The sequence below is a fragment of the Panulirus ornatus genome, chromosome 11 (genome assembly GCF_036320965.1).
Source record: "Panulirus ornatus isolate Po-2019 chromosome 11, ASM3632096v1, whole genome shotgun sequence".
Classification (NCBI taxonomy): domain Eukaryota; kingdom Metazoa; phylum Arthropoda; class Malacostraca; order Decapoda; family Palinuridae; genus Panulirus; species Panulirus ornatus.
The window spans coordinates 6,792,483-6,811,402 of NC_092234.1; the positions used below are offsets into that span (position 1 = coordinate 6,792,483).

The following is an 18,920-nucleotide window of genomic DNA, read 5'->3' on the forward strand; positions in this document are numbered from 1 at the left end:
TACACTTTCAATAAACATTTAATCTGATCTGCACCAAAGTCATTATCCTTACTCGATATATGTTTACAATTAAATGAGAATAACAGTACAATCAGCTTATACTGGGTCAGCTAATTATACACTTGTAATTCTGCTAAATTCTCTTCAAAATGGTAAATAATTCAAAACATCCTTAAGAAACATTCCCTTTGCAGCAAAAAAAAATTGGAAAAAATGAATCCCAACAATTATACAATTTAATACATGAAAGATAAAAAGTATTTCATAGATACACTCATCATTTGAACTGAGATCAAATGTCAAAAATAATGATATGAAATGAGAAATACTGAACAATTAACATTGATATCAATAATAAGTGACAATAAAATTTAAACTTTACCATTTATTAAATGAGGGAAAACAGAAACCCTTTACATGTATGCATTAGCTCTCAAAGAAAAGAACATGTAATACCACACAATAGAAAAACTGAGCCTTGAATGGTGTCTTTTTCTTGAGGGACTGGGGTGCCAGTCATGTCAAATGCACAAAGCTACTTGATTTTGTTTTTTTCATTAGAAATGGATCATTGCAATATAATTTGTTTAAATTCAAAATAACCAGAAAGTCTTACCCCAACTGAAGAGATTCTTGCCACTCTCTTGTCTGGCACCACACTTTAACAGACATGTCTTTGGGAAAGAGTTAACTAACAATGAAGACTTTGGTACTGTAAAGATAAAAGCCTCTCTTTTATCAAGGCTGATTTGGTGGACATGATGTTCCTACTGATACTGTAACCAATACTTTGCATATGACACCATTATAATCTGGAGTATGATATCTAGTCTTTCTTCAGATTAAAAATAAGGGGTCCAATTCAGTGCATCAAAAACTTTGATTTACAGACGTAACTACATAAAAATCATTAAAATGTTAAGGAAAGTTATATACATAATGCCAGTACTGTCACACTGGAGTATATGCTTGTGTAAATGCACACCTAAAAGAAAGAAAGATGGAAGTCTCTGTTGTCCAGAAACAATCCTTTTATGGTAAACAGATCTAAATATGAAAAGAAAACTCGGGAAAATAGAGCAAAAAAAAGATGTTTATCCTTGTACCTTTCAAGTTAGCTAATTTTGTAAAGTGTAATATTCTAATATGGTTAACATTACTGCCAAAGCTTTTAAGGATTGTAGAGCATAGTTTATATTTGGTTTGGTAACTATGATCAGTCAAACTGGTGGAGGAAATAAGATATGCTGAAAGTTATAATTACCCTGAATGGCTAAATCAAGTGCAAACCCAATTACAGAAAACAAAGGGGGTTAATCAGTATACTGCATAAAATAACAATTTAGTGAAACTCAAGCAATCAGCTATATCTCACACCTGGTTTGGTGAACGTCTTCTAGACGAGAGGCAAGCCAGGCATCTAAACACTGAATGTCAATGATGCATGTGTTCTATCATTATCTTACTATACTATGGCATATATGTTGTACATCTTGAGCCTACTGGGCCAGCTTTAGACATCACTAATATTGACTTGTAGAGGAAACACAATTGAGCGTCAGTACTTACCCATGGAATACTGATTATGAGACATTTTCCGTTTCCAAAGCCTGAATTGACCTAACATGAATCTGAATTTTCATACTGTACATCTTGCTTGACTAGAAAATCAAATGTTGACCAAAAGAAAGGTAAAATGAATAATGTTATCTCCACTTACTATAATACTGTCCTTTCCATAAAATCAACATCATTAAAGGTGGGAATCATACATAAGATTAATGCTTATGAGAACCAAGCGTATGGAAAATAAGTTTCAGAGAATACATTCAAGAAGTACAGGACACTTGTGATAAATGTAAAAGCTTTAACATCAATATATACAACAAAATCATTTGCAACAGCTACTATTACCACACTCGTGTAACATTCACAAATACTACTTAATGTTGTACAGATGTCAAAGCAGAAGGTTTTTAAGTAGATCTTAATCCTCATTCACATAAATGGCATTAGACATAAAAATCCATAGTCATGGGGAAGATTATAATAGGTTTTTACTGGTCAGGCTAAAGTGATGTAACAGTGCACCATGTTCCTCCTCCTCCTTTTCCCTGGAAGTTGCTGTGGTCATGACGTAGTACAGTGGAATGTTATACTAATGTTTAACTAATGAAAACAAAACATGCAAACTCATGTGAACATAATGTACCTTGACCACAAAGGTACTTCAATTAGTGTCTCAAGTACATATGTTATAACGACCACAACATGAAAAAAAAAAATTGGCAATTCTAAGTCATCTTAATTTGGTCATCATAATGAAAAATAGCTGCTGTTTTTGTCTTACTATGCCAATCTATTATTACATTTTGACCAATCCTCCTGTCTGCATACAAACAAATATTCGTCTATTTCTACAGCATGGTTTGAGGTTATATATGAATTATTTCACAGTTTCTGTGTACATGATACACTCCATGAAATTAGGAATGGAGTTAATAATCACAGTATAGTAAAGAACTAGTATTTCTACAGTTGTATAAGAAAAATCATTGGTGATAGATATAAAAATACAGTGCTTTTGGTTAAAACACTACAGTAATCATTATTAATGAACTTAAACTTGAATAGCCAAGATAAATCTAACAATCCCTGATTGTCTTATGAACTTGGGGAGACCTTGAGAAATATCGAGTGTGAAGATTTTACTCTTTCTTGCCTAAGCTTTATCAGTGGTAACTGGGAAACACTCACATTACACTTTTGTTTATCTGTGAATCTACAGATTTATAATCTACAGTTTATAATAATTTACTCCACAGTAATACCAACTTAGATTTCCTATGTAACTATGATGCCCCTAAGGTGAACTTGATTGAAGATTTATTCTCCAACACTAAAATAAAACCTCTGAAGCCTTCTCCTTTCGAACTTAAAGTAACATAGCCAAGATTTACACAGTGTAACCTACCAAATATGAGAAAACCCATCAATTAACCAGTGAACAAACATCAATATCAATGTTATAATCACCTGTATTAGACAAATATACAAAAGACAGTGTCAAGGGTAACATTTGAAACACAAAAACATGACTGTTTAAGGTTACAGGCAGGACAGGGAGTTTAACATTCAGTTGAGGGGGACAAGAACATAAAGAAGAACATAAAGAGCATGGATGAGAATATAGCAGTGAATGGAAAGACTAAGAAAAGGTTAAAATATAGGATAGAAAATGGAGATGAGGAGGAAGGAAAAGGACAAAACAGAAGAAAGAACTGGTGAACAACACAGGATAGCCTAAAGATCTGTAAAAAAAAAAAAAAGCAACAAAAATCATCGATACTGGTAATCTGAAGTGCAGGTGTCCTGGTAGTACACTTCAGATCTGCTTGCAAATTATCTTTAATGGAGAAAATACTAGGGTAATGGAGAAGCAAGTTATATCAAGAGCATCAAATCACATGAACTGCTATAAAGTACATGCAAAAAGATAAAGCATATGCTTAAAGAGATGCTTTCAAAGACAACAGTATATGTTTAAAGAGACTCTTAAATGAATGACACGTAGTCACATCAGAAAAAGCAATCAAAATGAATTAATGGAGGAAGCTGCCTGGTGGACCATCCTGGTGAAAAGTAAAGCTCTGTACTGGTTGAACTACTGTTCCAACCTCTTAACACAGGTTATGGTATCATCCCTTACACTGTGCATGACAATCAAAACCCAGGTCCATACACAGTACCTCAATACTGAAATATTCAGCAAATGTATTCTTGATGCTCATAAGGGTCAGAAAGAAAAGAAAAAGAGTGAGAGGGGGTGACATTAAAATAATTAGTCTTTGAGAGAGAGAGAGATAAAGGGGAGGGAAGAGACATCAAAATAATTATTCAAAGACTAAACAGAATATATCTATAAAGTACACACAGGATGAGGTCTGTATAAAAACTAAACAATGAAAGTAAAACTGATGAAAAAGATGTCTCCTTTACTGACATCATGCTGATGTTGAAGCTCTCTTCCTTATCATCCTGGCACACTCCACTGGATGATTATCAGTGGATCTTCAAATATCATTTAACAATATTATCTACTAATCTTGACCAATAGGTCTCACAGTCTAATGAGCACTCAAGACTGCTAAAAAAGCATAATATTGCAAGGCTTGTCTCACAAACCACCTTATGTTCAAATCTCAGCCCATCTTTGCTTGTAACACAATTGCAATGGGTGAGGAAAGACAAATACCTTGACAACACATACAAATAGGCAATCTAAACCATCTCCATAACATGATGCAACAGTGCACAGATAATCTTAAAAAACTTGCAGTAAACCATGTATTATAGAAAAAAATGGAGATGATGTGGCATGGGACAACCAGCTTAATATGCAGGCATTGGCCAACAGAATGATGTTTAAAAGGGAATGTATGTTCACAGCTGAAAACATTCAAAAGGACAGAAATTACACAATATTACACATGATCTGCCTCTGCTGTAATCACTGAAAAATTGACATACGTAGCTACAGTGCAAGGTTAGAAATGAAGAAACTAACATCCAACACTACATTCTTTAAACCCTATGAAAGTTGCACATACACAGAGTTTATTGTAAGTGCAGTGATCTAATACAGTCCTCATACATAATCTTTATTAGGAAGATTATTATTCCAAATACAATCCAAATTTAATGAGATTCTAAAGCAATCAAGTATTTATATGAAAGAAATAAAAAATCTGTTTTCTAAGACAGTTTGCAGATTGCATTAAACAAATACGAGATGATCTAGAATGATGTAAGTTCAGAGATTTTTGAGGAAAACTTCAAAACTAACACTTGTGTTGCAAATAGGTAATCTTCCCATGTTGTATCTGCCTCAGGTGATCATAATTCCATTTCTCTTCAAACGTCCAACTTTTTGCACTCCTTTGGTCCCAATTAAGTAGCTTCTTGTTATGGAAATTGCGGAAATGTTGTGCTTAAAACATATATGTTTACTACATATGCCTCAGCTAAATCAATACCAATGGGCCTGACAACTACAAAAAGACTGGCTGTTGATGAATATCTACCCATATACAGAATTTTCTTGAATATATAAATGGATTCACAGTACCTCCATATATGAATATCAGTGCTACAGGAACAATACTGTTATACACAACCTTTATAAGGTAAAAAGAGCTTAAAAGCTATAGGCAAATATACTAGATTCCAGTATAAATTTCAACACTATGTACAGTAATTACAGTAGCATAACATTTCAATCTTCCAGGAATAATATTAATATTTTCATACACAAGTCTGGTAAATGAGGCACAGTAATCCTTCCAAATCAGTTTAAGCTATATGAAGAATCTAATCAAATATGATTCACCTACTCCAGCACATCCTTAATGGCCTTTTGTATGGCCTCAGTGGCTGTTCTTATCTCCTCTGTGGTCAGATCCTTATTCACTGTAATTCGGATGGAGGGTTCGGGAGGATTTGCCTCTTTTTCCCATAAGTATGATGCCACAGTCAGGGCTACACCATAGTTCTCCACCTGAGATAAAGTTTAACAAATATAAATAGAACAATTGGGAGTATATAAAGTTAAATATATCAAAGAGCAATTACTCTTATTATTCAAAATATTTTATATTTGTTTTAATATACTTGATCGCCATTTCCCACGTCAACACGGTAGTGCCAGGAAACAGAACAACAAATGGCCCATCCACTCATATAAATACATAATTGCCCCTACATGCACATATACATATATGTACATATACATACACATATACATGTACATATCATACTTGCTTGCCTTCATCCATTCCTGATGCTACCGCACCCCACAGGAAACAGCATTGCTACCCCCTGCTTCAGCGAGGTAAGGCCAGGAAAACAGACAAAAATGCCACATTCGTTCACATTCAGTCTGTAGCTGTCATGTGTAATGCACCAAAACCACAGCTCCCTATCAACATCCAGGCCCCACAGACCTTTCCATGGTTTATTCCCAGACGTTTGGCATGCCCTGGTTCAGTCCACTGACATATTAGTTTAATCTGCAGACACCTTGCTATGAGGACAGATGATCATGCAAAAATAAGTATAGTAATCAAAACCACAGCTAAATATACTGCAAGTTTAATGCATGATAATTTTTTTTCACTCAGTTAATGAAAAAAAGAAGAGTTGCAGCACATTTTCAGCAACTAGGAAACATATCTGGAAAGTTTCAGTTTAATCCATAAACTGTGAAAAAAGTTGATTATACATATCAGATACAGTAGTGGGTAAAGCAGCTAAAAAATGATAAAATTCAAAACGAATTTTTTTCATTTAAATCCAAGAAACATGCAAATGTTCAGAATTCAATGTATGTTAACATATATGAAGCTTCAGATTAATCCACTCACAACTCTGAAGGGAGTTGATTACAGGAAAAAGGTATTGTGGTTTATGGTGTAACTATTTCTTTTATTCTTTTCCAAAAGATATGGCACAAGATAAACACATCACAATCATGACCCCCTTGAGAGAAAAAAGTCTTCTAAGGTACTGATTATATATTCTAAGACAAAACATATCAAAGGAAAGGCAAAAGTCTATAACTGTATAATATGCAAATATCACAATCAAACAGTGTGTGCATTTCTGTGTATGTCTGATTCAGTATCTTTACCACATACATAATCATCTGATTGAAGACTTCCTTATCTATATATATGAACATGCATTTCTCAATGTATCATAAGATTTTTTAAGAATCTCAACACATCTTTTTTTTTCTAAGGCTCAAGTCATGGAAAAAAGTTCTTATCAAGATCAGACACGTGATGAATAAAAAAAAGGAGCCTCAGAGGTAAAGAAATAAGGCAAAAAGGGGGATAATCTAAGTATTTTTAAGAAAGTGAAAAAAAAATGCCTTTAAAAAGGGTATGCCAAAGCTATTAGCAGACATATGAGAGGGTAAAGAGCTCCAAAAAACTGATGTCACAATGGCCCATCGTTGAGTTACCTAGAGTACCACAGTCATTCTGTGATAAAGTGGTTTGCTGGGTATTCCATGGTTTAGTTAATGTCTATGACTGACCTTTCTAATTATAAATGTCAGTGAATCGTCATGCCTTGTTCCCTCTCAAAAGTATGGTGATGACCTTGCAAAAAACAAAAAGCACAATTACTTCAAAGAAGATTACCATCCCATTACCTTCTCCACAATCTTCTGCAGGATGCTCTCATCTGCTTCTCTATCTCCAGATGGCTCTGCTAGCCTCAAATGTTTCACTGGACTAATGTTATCCCCACTGACCATAACCTGCAATAAGGAGGACTATCAATATACCTGTGAAAAGAAACTATTCTTTGCATCTATAACCTAGTACATCTGGTTAGAAAAAAAAAGTTGTGATCAAGTCACACCTTATTCTTCTCTCCTCCAAAAGAGGGTAGATTTAAGGCTTCTAGCCATTCAGTGTGTTTCATATCTCTTAATTCTTGTACCATTTTTTGTTGCCTTCTTCGTACCCATAATATAAGACAAGGACTGCCAAAAGGAACATTAATTTGTGCCATATTTACATGTTAGTAGGGAGTTTAGAGACCAAAGTACAAAAAATACATGCAAAAATTATCAATAATAGTGTCAAACTAAATTGAATTTTAATTCTACAGGTGTGACTACATTCAGAGGTTTGCAGATTATGTTACTTCAAATTTTGTGTACAACTTTCCAAATGGGACTTTAACATATTCAGTGATTTCCATTAACTCAAATTATGGGTGCATTTTCCAGTTGGGAACAACAATATTTTTTTGTAACTTGTAGTAACTCAAACTCTGGGTACATTAATCAACTGGGACTGATTTTAATGTATTTCTGCTCTGCATTAATACAAATATCTGGTGTAACACAGGGTACAGCATTTACAAAACTCATAACTAAAAAAAGCATTAATAGATGACTTTGCTGTACAATCTACAATGCCCATAGGGTATGCGATAAACAACTCACACAAGATGTACGCACATGATGTGTTGACATGCATTCATGGTACAGACTTAATGAAATTAACCTTGGCAGGAAGTCTTGCAAGCTCTTTTTGCATCTGTTGGCACTTATCTTGCAGCTCCAACACCATATCAGCACCCTCAGCTTCAAGGATGTCTATTACCTACAGATGATGATAAAATATAGGAACAAAGATGAAGTATTAATAACGTAATCAATCCATATTCTAAAATTACATGTAAGTGTCTAGCTCTTGGAAAAATAAAAAATACACAAAGTTCAACAGATCCAGTATAGAAAAAATAAAAAATTCTGTCTTGGTTGACATGGCATGGGTAAAAGCATGCTGCAATGAAAGCCATCAGTAATGAAAAGGTGAAATAAGGGGTATAAGAATAAAAAATGTAGCAGGGATAACCTGCTTTCCTAAGGTGTCTAAAGACCTGACTCTCAAAGATGGGAAGATTAAAGAAGGGAAAGACTAAAGGCAAAGGAGAATTTTAAAGCTTCATTCTACAAAGAAAGAAAAAGGTATCATGAAAGTCAACCCATATGTTTATCCAAAGCATGAAAATATCTAGCTCAGCTTAATGTTGACCTCTTGTTTGATTAGTTAACTATCAACTATCATGGCCTTCCAGTTCTGTAATATCTAATACCTCAACCATATAGTTTCAGCTAAAGGTTGCATACATCCAATAAATCGTTATCTATCATATATACTTTTTATTATACTCTGTCGCTTTTATTTATATATTCATTTATTCAATGTAGCTTATCTCCACCCAAATACTATGGGAAACAGCAGCCATCTGCATGTTACTGGCCCAGCTTTTAGAGGATGGGACAAACATTAAGAGCTTGCACGGGCAGTGGCCATATTAAATACAAAAGGGAAAGTGGAGTAACATTAAGGTGCACAGGACACAACAGTGAAAATAGATGATAGTAGAGGAGTTTGAAAGGTTCAAGGCATATGATTCCACTCGGTAAAGCACGAAGTAGAGGAACAGCCATCCACAATATATGAGAGCAATAGTCTTCACTGGGGTAAATGAAGGCCCATACAAATGGAAATGCTGCTTAAAAAAAAAAGTTTGGGCACTCATATAACAATGCATATCCTTACATTTATAGTAAGTTGGCACTTGGTATTTCATTTTCAATTTACATTTGTAAAATATTAATACATACAGCCTAAAACTTTCAATATAATTTCCTTTAACCATCATCAGAGACAAACCTTAATACAAGCGGCAGCCAGCATGGGTGGTAAAGAAGCCGAGAAGCAGTACCCAAGACCAGAGAGACGCTGGTGTTCAATAACAAATTCTGTCCCAACACAGAATCCTCCTGAGCTAGCTGCCGAAGCCTCCAGAGTAGCCATAATCATGTCAACTTCCTTCATCTAAAGAAAAGGGGAAAAGAAGAGGTCAGTATCTTGTCAGCCATGTGGATTAACCACATCATCAAAATTTTTTTTTTTTTTTTTTTTTTTTATACTTTGTCGCTGTCTCCCGCGTTTGCGAGGTAGCGCAAGGAAACAGACGAAAGAAATGGCCCAACCCCCCCCATACACATGTACATACACACGTCCACACACGCAAATATACATACCTACACAGCCTTCCATGGTTTACCCCAGACGCTTCACATGCCTTGATTCAATCCACTGACAGCACGTCAACCCCTGTATACCACATCGCTCCAATTCACTCTATTCCTTGCCCTCCTTTCACCCTCCTGCATGTTCAGGCCCCGATCACACAAAATCCTTTTCACTCCATCTTTCCACCTCCAATTTGGTCTCCCTCTTCTCCTCGTTCCCTCCACCTCCGACACATATATCCTCTTGGTCAATCTTTCCTCACTCATTCTCTCCATGTGCCCAAACCATTTCAAAACACCCTCTTCTGCTCTCTCAACCACGCTCTTTTTATTTCCACACATCTCTCTTACCCTTACGTTACTTACTCGATCAAACCACCTCACACCACACATTGTCCTCAAACATCTCATTTCCAGCACATCCATCCTCCTGCGCACAACTCTATCCATAGCCCACGCCTCGCAACCATACAACATTGTTGGAACTACTATTCCTTCAAACATACCCATTTTTGCTTTCCGGGATAATGTTCTCGACTTCCACACATTTTTCAAGGCTCCCAAAATTTTCGCCCCCTCCCCCACCCTATGATCCACTTCCGCTTCCATGGTTCCATCCGCTGACAGATCCACTCCCAGATATCTAAAACACTTCACTTCCTCCAGCCTCTCACCATTCAAACTCACCTCCCAATTGACTTGACCCTCAACCCTACTGTACCTAATAACCTTGCTCTTATTGACATTTACTCTTAACTTTCTTCTTCCACACACTTTACCAAACTCCGTCACCAGCTTCTGCAGTTTCTCACATGAATCCGCCACCAGCGCTGTATCATCAGCGAACAACAACTGACTCACTTCCCAAGCTCTCTCATCCCCAACAGACTTCATACTTGCCCCTCTTTCCAAAACTCTTGCATTTACCTCCCTAACAACCCCATCCATAAACAAATTAAACAACCATGGAGACATCACACACCCCTGCCGCAAACCTACATTCACTGAGAACCAATCACTTTCCTCTCTTCCTACACGTACACATGCCTTACATCCTCGATAAAAACTTTTCACTGCTTCTAACAACTTGCCTCCCACACCATATATTCTTAATACCTTCCACAGAGCATCTCTATCAACTCTATCATATGCCTTCTCCAGATCCATAAATGCTACATACAAATCCATTTGCTTTTCTAAGTATTTCTCACATACATTCTTCAAAGCAAACACCTGATCCACACATCCTCTACCACTTCTGAAACCACACTGCTCTTCCCCAATCTGATGCTCTGTACATGCCTTCACCCTCTCAATCAATACCCTCCCATATAATTTACCAGGAATACTCAACAAACTTATACCTCTGTAATTTGAGCACTCACTCTTATCCCCTTTGCCTTTGTACAACGGCACTATGCAAGCATTCCGCCAATCCTCAGGCACCTCACCATGAGTCATACATACATTAAATAACCTTACCAACCAGTCAACAATACAGTCACCCCCTTTTTTAATAAATTCCACTGCAATACCATCCAAACCTGCTGCCTTGCCGGCTTTCATCTTCCGCAAAGCTTTTACTACCTCTTCTCTGTTTACCAAATCATTTTCCCTAACCCTCTCACTTTGCACACCACCTCGACCCAAACACCCTATATCTGCCACTCTGTCATCAGACACATTCAACAAACCTTCAAAATACTCATTCCATCTCCTTCTCACATCACCACTACTTGTTATCACCTCCCCATTTACGCCCTTTACTGAAGTTCCCATTTGCTCCCTTGTCTTACGCACCCTATTTACCTCCTTCCAGAACATCTTTTTATTCTCCCTAAAATTTACTGATAGTCTCTCACCCCAACTCTCATTTGCCCTTTTTTTCACCTCTTGCACCTTTCTCTTGACCTCCTGTCTCTTTCTTTTATACTTCTCCCACTCAATTGCATTTTTTCCCTGCAAAAATCGTCCAAATGCCTCTCTCTTCTCTTTCACTAATACTCTTACTTCTTCATCCCACCACTCACTACCCTTTCTAAACAGCCCACCTCCCACTCTTCTCATGCCACAAGCATCTTTTGCGCAATCCATCACTGATTCCCTAAATACATCCCATTCCTCCCCCACTCCCCTTACTTCCATTGTTCTCACCTTTTTCCATTCTGTACACAGTCTCTCCTGATACTTCTTCACACAGGTCTCCTTCCCAAGCTCACTTACTCTCACCACCTTCTATCATCAAAATAAATACTCTAAATACTCCACTCTGTTCTTAATGTAGGAACTGGTCAACTGTAGAATGCTTTAATAAATACATTTAACTTGTGGTAAACTCCAGAGCAAAACTCCTAAAGCTAGTGGCTCAGTTTGGGAGCATGCATGAAAGTTGAAAGTTGCAAATAAATGTGAAAACAGAGTAATGTGGGGCAACACCAGAGACAAGAAGGGTTGCTATTAGTCTGAAAAAAGAACCTTGGTGAAATGGACTTTCTAGGTACCTTAGACTGCATGAGAGATGGGGCTCAGGCTCTGGGTGCATTTAGGATAGTGCAGGAGGAGGGATCAGTGTCGGTTCATGCAGAATTAGGTATGTCTTAAGGTATAATAGTAACAAAAGTGTTGAATGATTATCAGTCTTGCCCCTTGAAAAGAAGGGAAGAGGTAGGAATTGTTAGAAATGAAATGCCTAAGGATGATCAGTGGTGGTGTGAAGTGGGTTGCTTGAGGCATAACAATGTAAAAGAGAATTAGGGTTTGCTGATATGGTTCCATATGTGGAGAGGATGAGCAAAGATAGACTAACTAAGGAGATGTATTTGTCAGAAGTTGAGGGAGCAAGCTCTACTAAAATTTTAGCAGATCTCTTCTCCCTCAATAATAATACATGGGGGTGATGTGCTGTCAATGGGCAGAACCATGGTTTATGAAGTGGCCAGGGAAACCACAGGAAGGTCTGTGGTATCTGGATGTGGAGAGCAGGCTGTGGTTTTGGTGCATTACACATGACAGCTAGAGGTTGGTTGAGAGTGAATATGGCCATTACTTTATCTGTAATTAGCACTACTTCACTAAAGCAGGAAATGGCAAATATGTTTGGGGGAAAAAAAAATATATATATCTTATACTATTCGCCATTTCCTGCATTAGCGAGGTAGCATTAAGAACAGAGGACCGAGCCATTGAGGGAACATCTTCACTTGGCCCCTCCTCTGTTCCTTCTTTTGTAAAACTAAAAATGAGAGGGGAGGATTTCCGGCCCCTGCTCCCTTCCCTTTTAGTCGCCTTCTAAGACACACAGGAAATACGTAGGAAGTATTCTTTCTCCCCTATCCCCAGGGACAATATGGAGAGAATGAGTGAGGAAAGACTGACAAAGAGGATATATGTGTCAGAGGTGGAGGGAACAAGAAGTGGGAGACCAAACTGAAGGTGGAAGGATGGAGTGAAAAAGATTTTGAGTGATCGGGCTTGAACATAGAGGAGGGTGAGAGGTGTAGATTGGAAAGATGTGGTATACTGGGGTCGACGTGCTGTCAATGGACTGAACCAGGGAATGTGAAGCATCTGGGGTAAACATGGAAAGGTCTGTGGGGCATGTGGTTTTGGTGCATTACAAATGACAGCTTGAGACTGAGAATGAACGAATGTGGCCTTTTTTGTCTGTTTTCCTGTGCTACTTCACTGAAGCAGGGGGTAGTGGTGCTGTTTCCTGTGGGGTGGGGTAGCAACAGGAATGGATGAAGGCATGCAAGTATGAATATGTACATGTGTATGTATATGTTGATGTGCATATGTATGTATATGTGCGTATGATGGCATTTATGTACATATACGAGTATATGAGTGGATGGGCCATTCTTCATCTGTTTCATGGCACCATCTCACTGATTCGGGAAACACTAAGTATAATAAATAAATAAATATAAATAAACTGTCTTGTTGGGCCAATTTACAAATGAGAGTAAGGAAAAAAATTAAATCTTGAACCTGACATACCTGGGTACCTGCAACACCCAGCATGGCTGTTGACTTGGTAAAAGAAAAGAACAATCCCAGTAACATTATTCTCTGTGAAGTGACAAACACTACAACTTAACCTAAAGAGTAAGTTTGGAATCCTAATCTAGTTACCATACAACTCTGCTAGATGAAGGAAATAATCTATTTCCAAAGCTCATTGAATAATGATTTTTGAGTTTCTTGGATGAACTAACCGGTATGTTGTAGTGGTCTGTGATTCCACGGCACTTGCTTCCTAAAGTGCCAAAAGTGAGTGACTCATCAATAAAGAGACGCAACTTGTATCTCTTCCGAAGTGCAACTAACTCAGGAAGAGGACAAATTTCACCAGAATTCATATAAATGGATTCAACTACCATGAATTTGCGTGTTGCATTAGCCTTCTTTGGGTCCTGCAATGCAAAAATGTAAAAACTAAATATTCATGAATACATACATACGTAAATGAATATACAAGTTTAAAGTGGGCTGCTCTGACTTCTACTGACAAATCTTTCAGGTCATTTCACAATAAGAAAAAACTCAACTTCTTTAACCTTTCTCCCCCCTCTATTCTGGCATGGTCAATTTACATGTCATTCTCCAACTAACAGAACCAATCTTTATGGTACTTTATTGTCTTATAATCCAATTCTGTATAATTCAGTTGCTAATCCTCTCTTGCCACCCCCTCTTGCTGTACCCATGTTATCTCTTCCTTAGGCTTCCAAGAGTACTCTCTCAACTCCCAAAGGACAATGTATGAGGCCTAAATGGCATAACTCCTCAAGTCCTAAAGGAGCATGCCTCTGAGACAGATCCAATCTTGCATGCCTAACTGGTCATCATCAAAAATCCTAGACTTTTACTTATTCTTGGAAGCATTCCTTAGAGCAGGCCATCCATAAAAAAGGAGAATGCTCTAATTCCTTCAACTATCACCCACTCCAACCACTCCTGCTATTTTCAAAGTCTTGTAAACTCTCCTAAACTCTCGCTTTCTCAAACACTTTGAATGCCATTCCCTTTTTTCTGATTAACAATAGGGATTCTGTATTGCCAGTCTGCTAGTTATCTATGTAACTATCTCATGGTTCTTCTCTCTCAAGGATTTTGGTGAAACTTTTGTCAAAGCACGCAACACCTCCAAAGCATCTGACAGTGTGGGATTAATCTTTGCTTCCCATACTCCTTTCCTGTAGTTTTGCTGCTTCTCTTTGTTCTCAAATGCACAGCTCCCTCTCTGGGTATACCACATTGATTGAATAACTTTCCATCTTATTTCATCTACTGTGGTGTTCCTCAATGTTTTCTCCTATTGCTTACTCAATTCCATTCACAGTGGGTACCCCATACCCATAAATCATACCCTCAACTGTCACATAACTCAGTCTTCCATTCAAATCATCTATCACTAATAACTGAACTCATGCATCAAAATTGCTGATGCACTGACTCAGCTCCCATGAAAACACTTGCCTCTCTTCTTCGCTCCTCTCACCGCCAGGTGCACATATCTACAATCATCCACTTCATTTTCATCCACATTAGTCAAAAGCTGATTTCTTTCCATTCAATCACAGATTCCCACAAATCCTCCTTCTGAAGAAATGCTACCCCCTCACACTAACACCAGACTTTACCCTTTGGACATTTGCAAACCATCCCCCCCCCCCCCCCCCCAAATCCCCTGGGTACAGTTTAACTCAAAGCAAGATCATCCAAGTTCCTCTCCCGAAACATAGTACTTATCTCTCCCTCCTGATCTTAGTTACATCCATTCACATTCAGTTGCCCCAGCCTCCATAGAGGATCAGGCACTCATTGCTTGGCACTTTTTTTCATTCCCACTTTAAGAAATTGAAATACATGGAGGGGAAGGTTTCCAGATTAGGATCTACAGGGTATGCCAGTATTTCACAATAATACAACCGAACAAAACATAAAATTATGAGTCTAAATGTCACTTCAGAGATAAACCAAGGACAACATTGGCCAACTAATCACACCTTTCTGTCTTGTCTCTGCTGTTCCTCAAGAAGTTCCTCCAGGTGTTTCATGTCATTGTGCCGGAAATAGACAATGCGACTCCTGCTAGCCTCTAGTCCTCGCTGAAGTGCAAAGTTTACCATCTCATCTCTGTAATACAAATCATAAAAAGCCAAATAAAAGGGCAAACCCATTCAACTTTTGCTTTCTTTGCCTAGCTTCATTCACACTGTTACAAACCTTAGTTATCTGCAATAATGTCTTAAAACTTCATTAAACTTCATATGCTGCTAATTCCCTTTGTCTTCTTTACTTTAACTTTTTCTCATCTTTGTCATCTGATGTTTTCTACCAAGTCTGCGTTTGTCTTTTCTCTTTCTTTATAGGTGGCTATTCTCTACAACCAAATTTTAAAATATACTAAATTCCCAAACTATTCTTTCCTCCTTTCCCTTGGATACAGTTTAACTCAACGCCAGATCATCCAAGTTCCTCTCCTGAGACATAGTACTTATCTCTCCCTTCTGATCTTGGTTACATCCATTCACATTCAGTTGCCCCAGCCTTCATAGAGTTCCCTGCATCATCCAGAAATAATATCCAAATCTTATGAAAGAATGGGCTAGCCAAGGATATCATAGCAGTGAAGTGCAAGCGGTATAAAAAACTTTTATCTTTATAGAAAAGCCATAACTTGTGATTCATAAGACATTCTTCATTAAACTTTCTCTACAATTTTCCTATTCTTAGTCTTTTACAATTCCTTCTTATTCAGTGTTCTCTTTATTTTCCTACTTCTGAACTCTTATTTGCCTACTGTAAGAGGTATTATGTGCTAGTTATGTCAATGTTCCTTTTAAAACATTCTCTAAGATTCAAGCACCTAGTAACTTAATATATGGCATCCAAATTATTGTGTACAATTCTTTAATATGTTCCAAATTGTTGTTCCTGGTCTTCATAATCTAAAACTGTTGTGCAAAATGTTTCGTTTCTGAAAATGCCATCCTGTTGTGAAAGTGCAACAAAATGTACTTTAAGATGAAGATAAATATAAGCTTGTAGGAGCCAGGTGAACCAAAACATACATTAATACAGTTCAATGAGAATACAAATAATCAAGATGAATCTATATGACTGGTGAGGCTTGAAACTACAAGATCTAATCAAAAACAACATTGAAGGGAGTCTTTAAATGTTAAAACACTGTATGGAGGAAAAATGGGCAAGTACATGTTCCAAATACGGGAACAATAATTTACAACTCAGCCAGGGTACATTACATGGGTGATGGTAGAGAATATCTGATTGGATAAACTGAATGGGTTGTAAAAGGAAAAGCATGGACAAAAGTTAACATGAATGAGCATGGTGAGATCTGATATCTTTTGTAAAAATAATCACACTTTCCCAGTAACTGCTCTGCTTAAAATTCTTTTGGTTCATATCATTAAGGAATAAAACAAATGACAGAAATCCTAAAGGCATAAGAAAAGATAAATGTAAAATGCTGCATTTGATACAAGCTTTTCACATTACATTTTTCATACGCTAATGTAGATTACAATTCTTCCTCTACAAACCATGTTTCACTACTGCATACATTAGTAATGTGGAACTATAACAAAATTTAATACATACGCATAGATTATGTCACCATTTTTGGAGTAAGCTGGAATGGCAGAGGCACTGGTTGAGAAGCCATACGAGTACAATACAGCTCTCTCACAGTTGAAAAAGGCAGCCAATCTATCTTCCAACTCCAAATGTACCTCTGGGTAAAACAGCTTTAATGCAAGAAACTTATATTTGAAACACGTGCTACCACGCTGGAGCAGGAGGTAGCAATGCTGTTTCCTGTGAGGCAGGTTAGCGCCAAGAATGGATGAAGGCAAGCAAGTATGAATATATACATGTGTATATATGTCTGTGTATGTATATATGTTGATATGTAAATGTATGTATATGTGCATGTATGGGCATTTATATATATATATATATATATATATATATATATATGCATATGAGTGGATGGGTCAATCTTTGTCTGTCTCCTGGTGCTAACTCACTGATGCAGGAAACAGCAATTAAGTATAATAAATAAAAATAATATACATACATACATATATATATATATATATATATGGACATTAATTCAAAGGAGTGTATCAATTAGTCTTTGAGAAGACTAAACTTGAGTGAGCTAAAGTTAATCTAACTTTAAACATATAAATGAACAAGAGACTAAATAACTCACGTGTGGTGCCATAGAAGCCACGAGGCCCACAAGATCCAACCCCATATTTATGAAGACATTGCAAAGCAGCTTCCTCAACCTCTGGCCGTTCACCTAAGTTGAGGTAACTGTGTGTGCCCAAGTTCAGCAGTTTCTCCCCACTACCCAAATCCAAGTATCGTCCAAGCTGAAGGTACAATAATTATGCTTCACTTTCAACTTACTTTACAAAAAAAACAAAGTGAATAAATGGATCTTCAATATTCCTCAACCTAAAAATTCCTCAGACAATCTTCAATCTTTCAAGATAATTTCATTTTCTACCTCACATTACTTTGGAAGCTGTTCATGGAAGTTAAGTGTCCCAGGTAAGAATTTGTGCAATTCTGAACATGTGCAAATATGTGCTTAAACACACACTTACACACACACACACACACACACAGCACGTACATACATGCCTAAAATGCTCATGTTCTAACAGAGTTGCACCCCCTTGCTCACACTTAAGCCTTACACATGAAGATGCCTGACAAAATATGTTTAAGCAGCAAACCCTACCACAATAACTATCTACATATATACATAAGCATAAAAACCTTTCCAAAACTTAACAAATATGCACATGTCTTCACAAATACAAGCACATACCAAAGAACATGTTTTTCACCTTAATGACACCTGATATCACTGTTTCATCAAACATACGCCAAAAACTAGAGAATAATAGCAATAAGAAGTAAATAAACATTTCTGAAAGCTGTACAAGTGAATACCTTGCCATACACAGTTCGGGTGTGGAGCCCTGGATGATCTTCCTTGGGTGGGTTTGGTACCAGAGGTTCTGGCATCCACTCTGCTAGCAACTCCTCTTCTTCCTGAATAAATGTTAGAAAATATTAATATATGCATATCTTACTTTTCAAAAAGAAGGAACAGAGAAGGGGGCCACATGAGGAGATTTCCCACTAAGGCTTGGTCATTTGTTCTTGAATGCTACCTTGCTAATGTGGGAAATGGCGAATATGAATGAAAAAAGGATGTGTGTATGCATGTGTGTGATATATA

At 37.2% G+C, this 18,920-nt stretch overlaps 1 protein-coding gene across 1 annotated transcript in view; it reads right to left on the minus strand.

The window, feature by feature from the left end:
- Window positions 1–18,920, minus strand: part of Spt-I (serine palmitoyltransferase subunit I) — a 23,809-nt gene continuing 4,889 nt past the window's right edge. Inside the window, exons 3-11 of the mRNA XM_071666544.1 lie at window positions 18,629–18,730; window positions 17,874–18,039; window positions 17,258–17,390; window positions 15,637–15,766; window positions 13,843–14,040; window positions 9,261–9,425; window positions 8,082–8,180; window positions 7,217–7,324; window positions 1–5,557 (exon numbers count right to left, since the gene is read on the minus strand). Of these exons, the coding sequence (XP_071522645.1) occupies window positions 5,390–5,557; window positions 7,217–7,324; window positions 8,082–8,180; window positions 9,261–9,425; window positions 13,843–14,040; window positions 15,637–15,766; window positions 17,258–17,390; window positions 17,874–18,039; window positions 18,629–18,730 (1,269 nt within the window). The 3' untranslated portion in view covers window positions 1–5,389. The remainder of the gene's footprint in view (window positions 5,558–7,216; window positions 7,325–8,081; window positions 8,181–9,260; window positions 9,426–13,842; window positions 14,041–15,636; window positions 15,767–17,257; window positions 17,391–17,873; window positions 18,040–18,628; window positions 18,731–18,920) is intronic.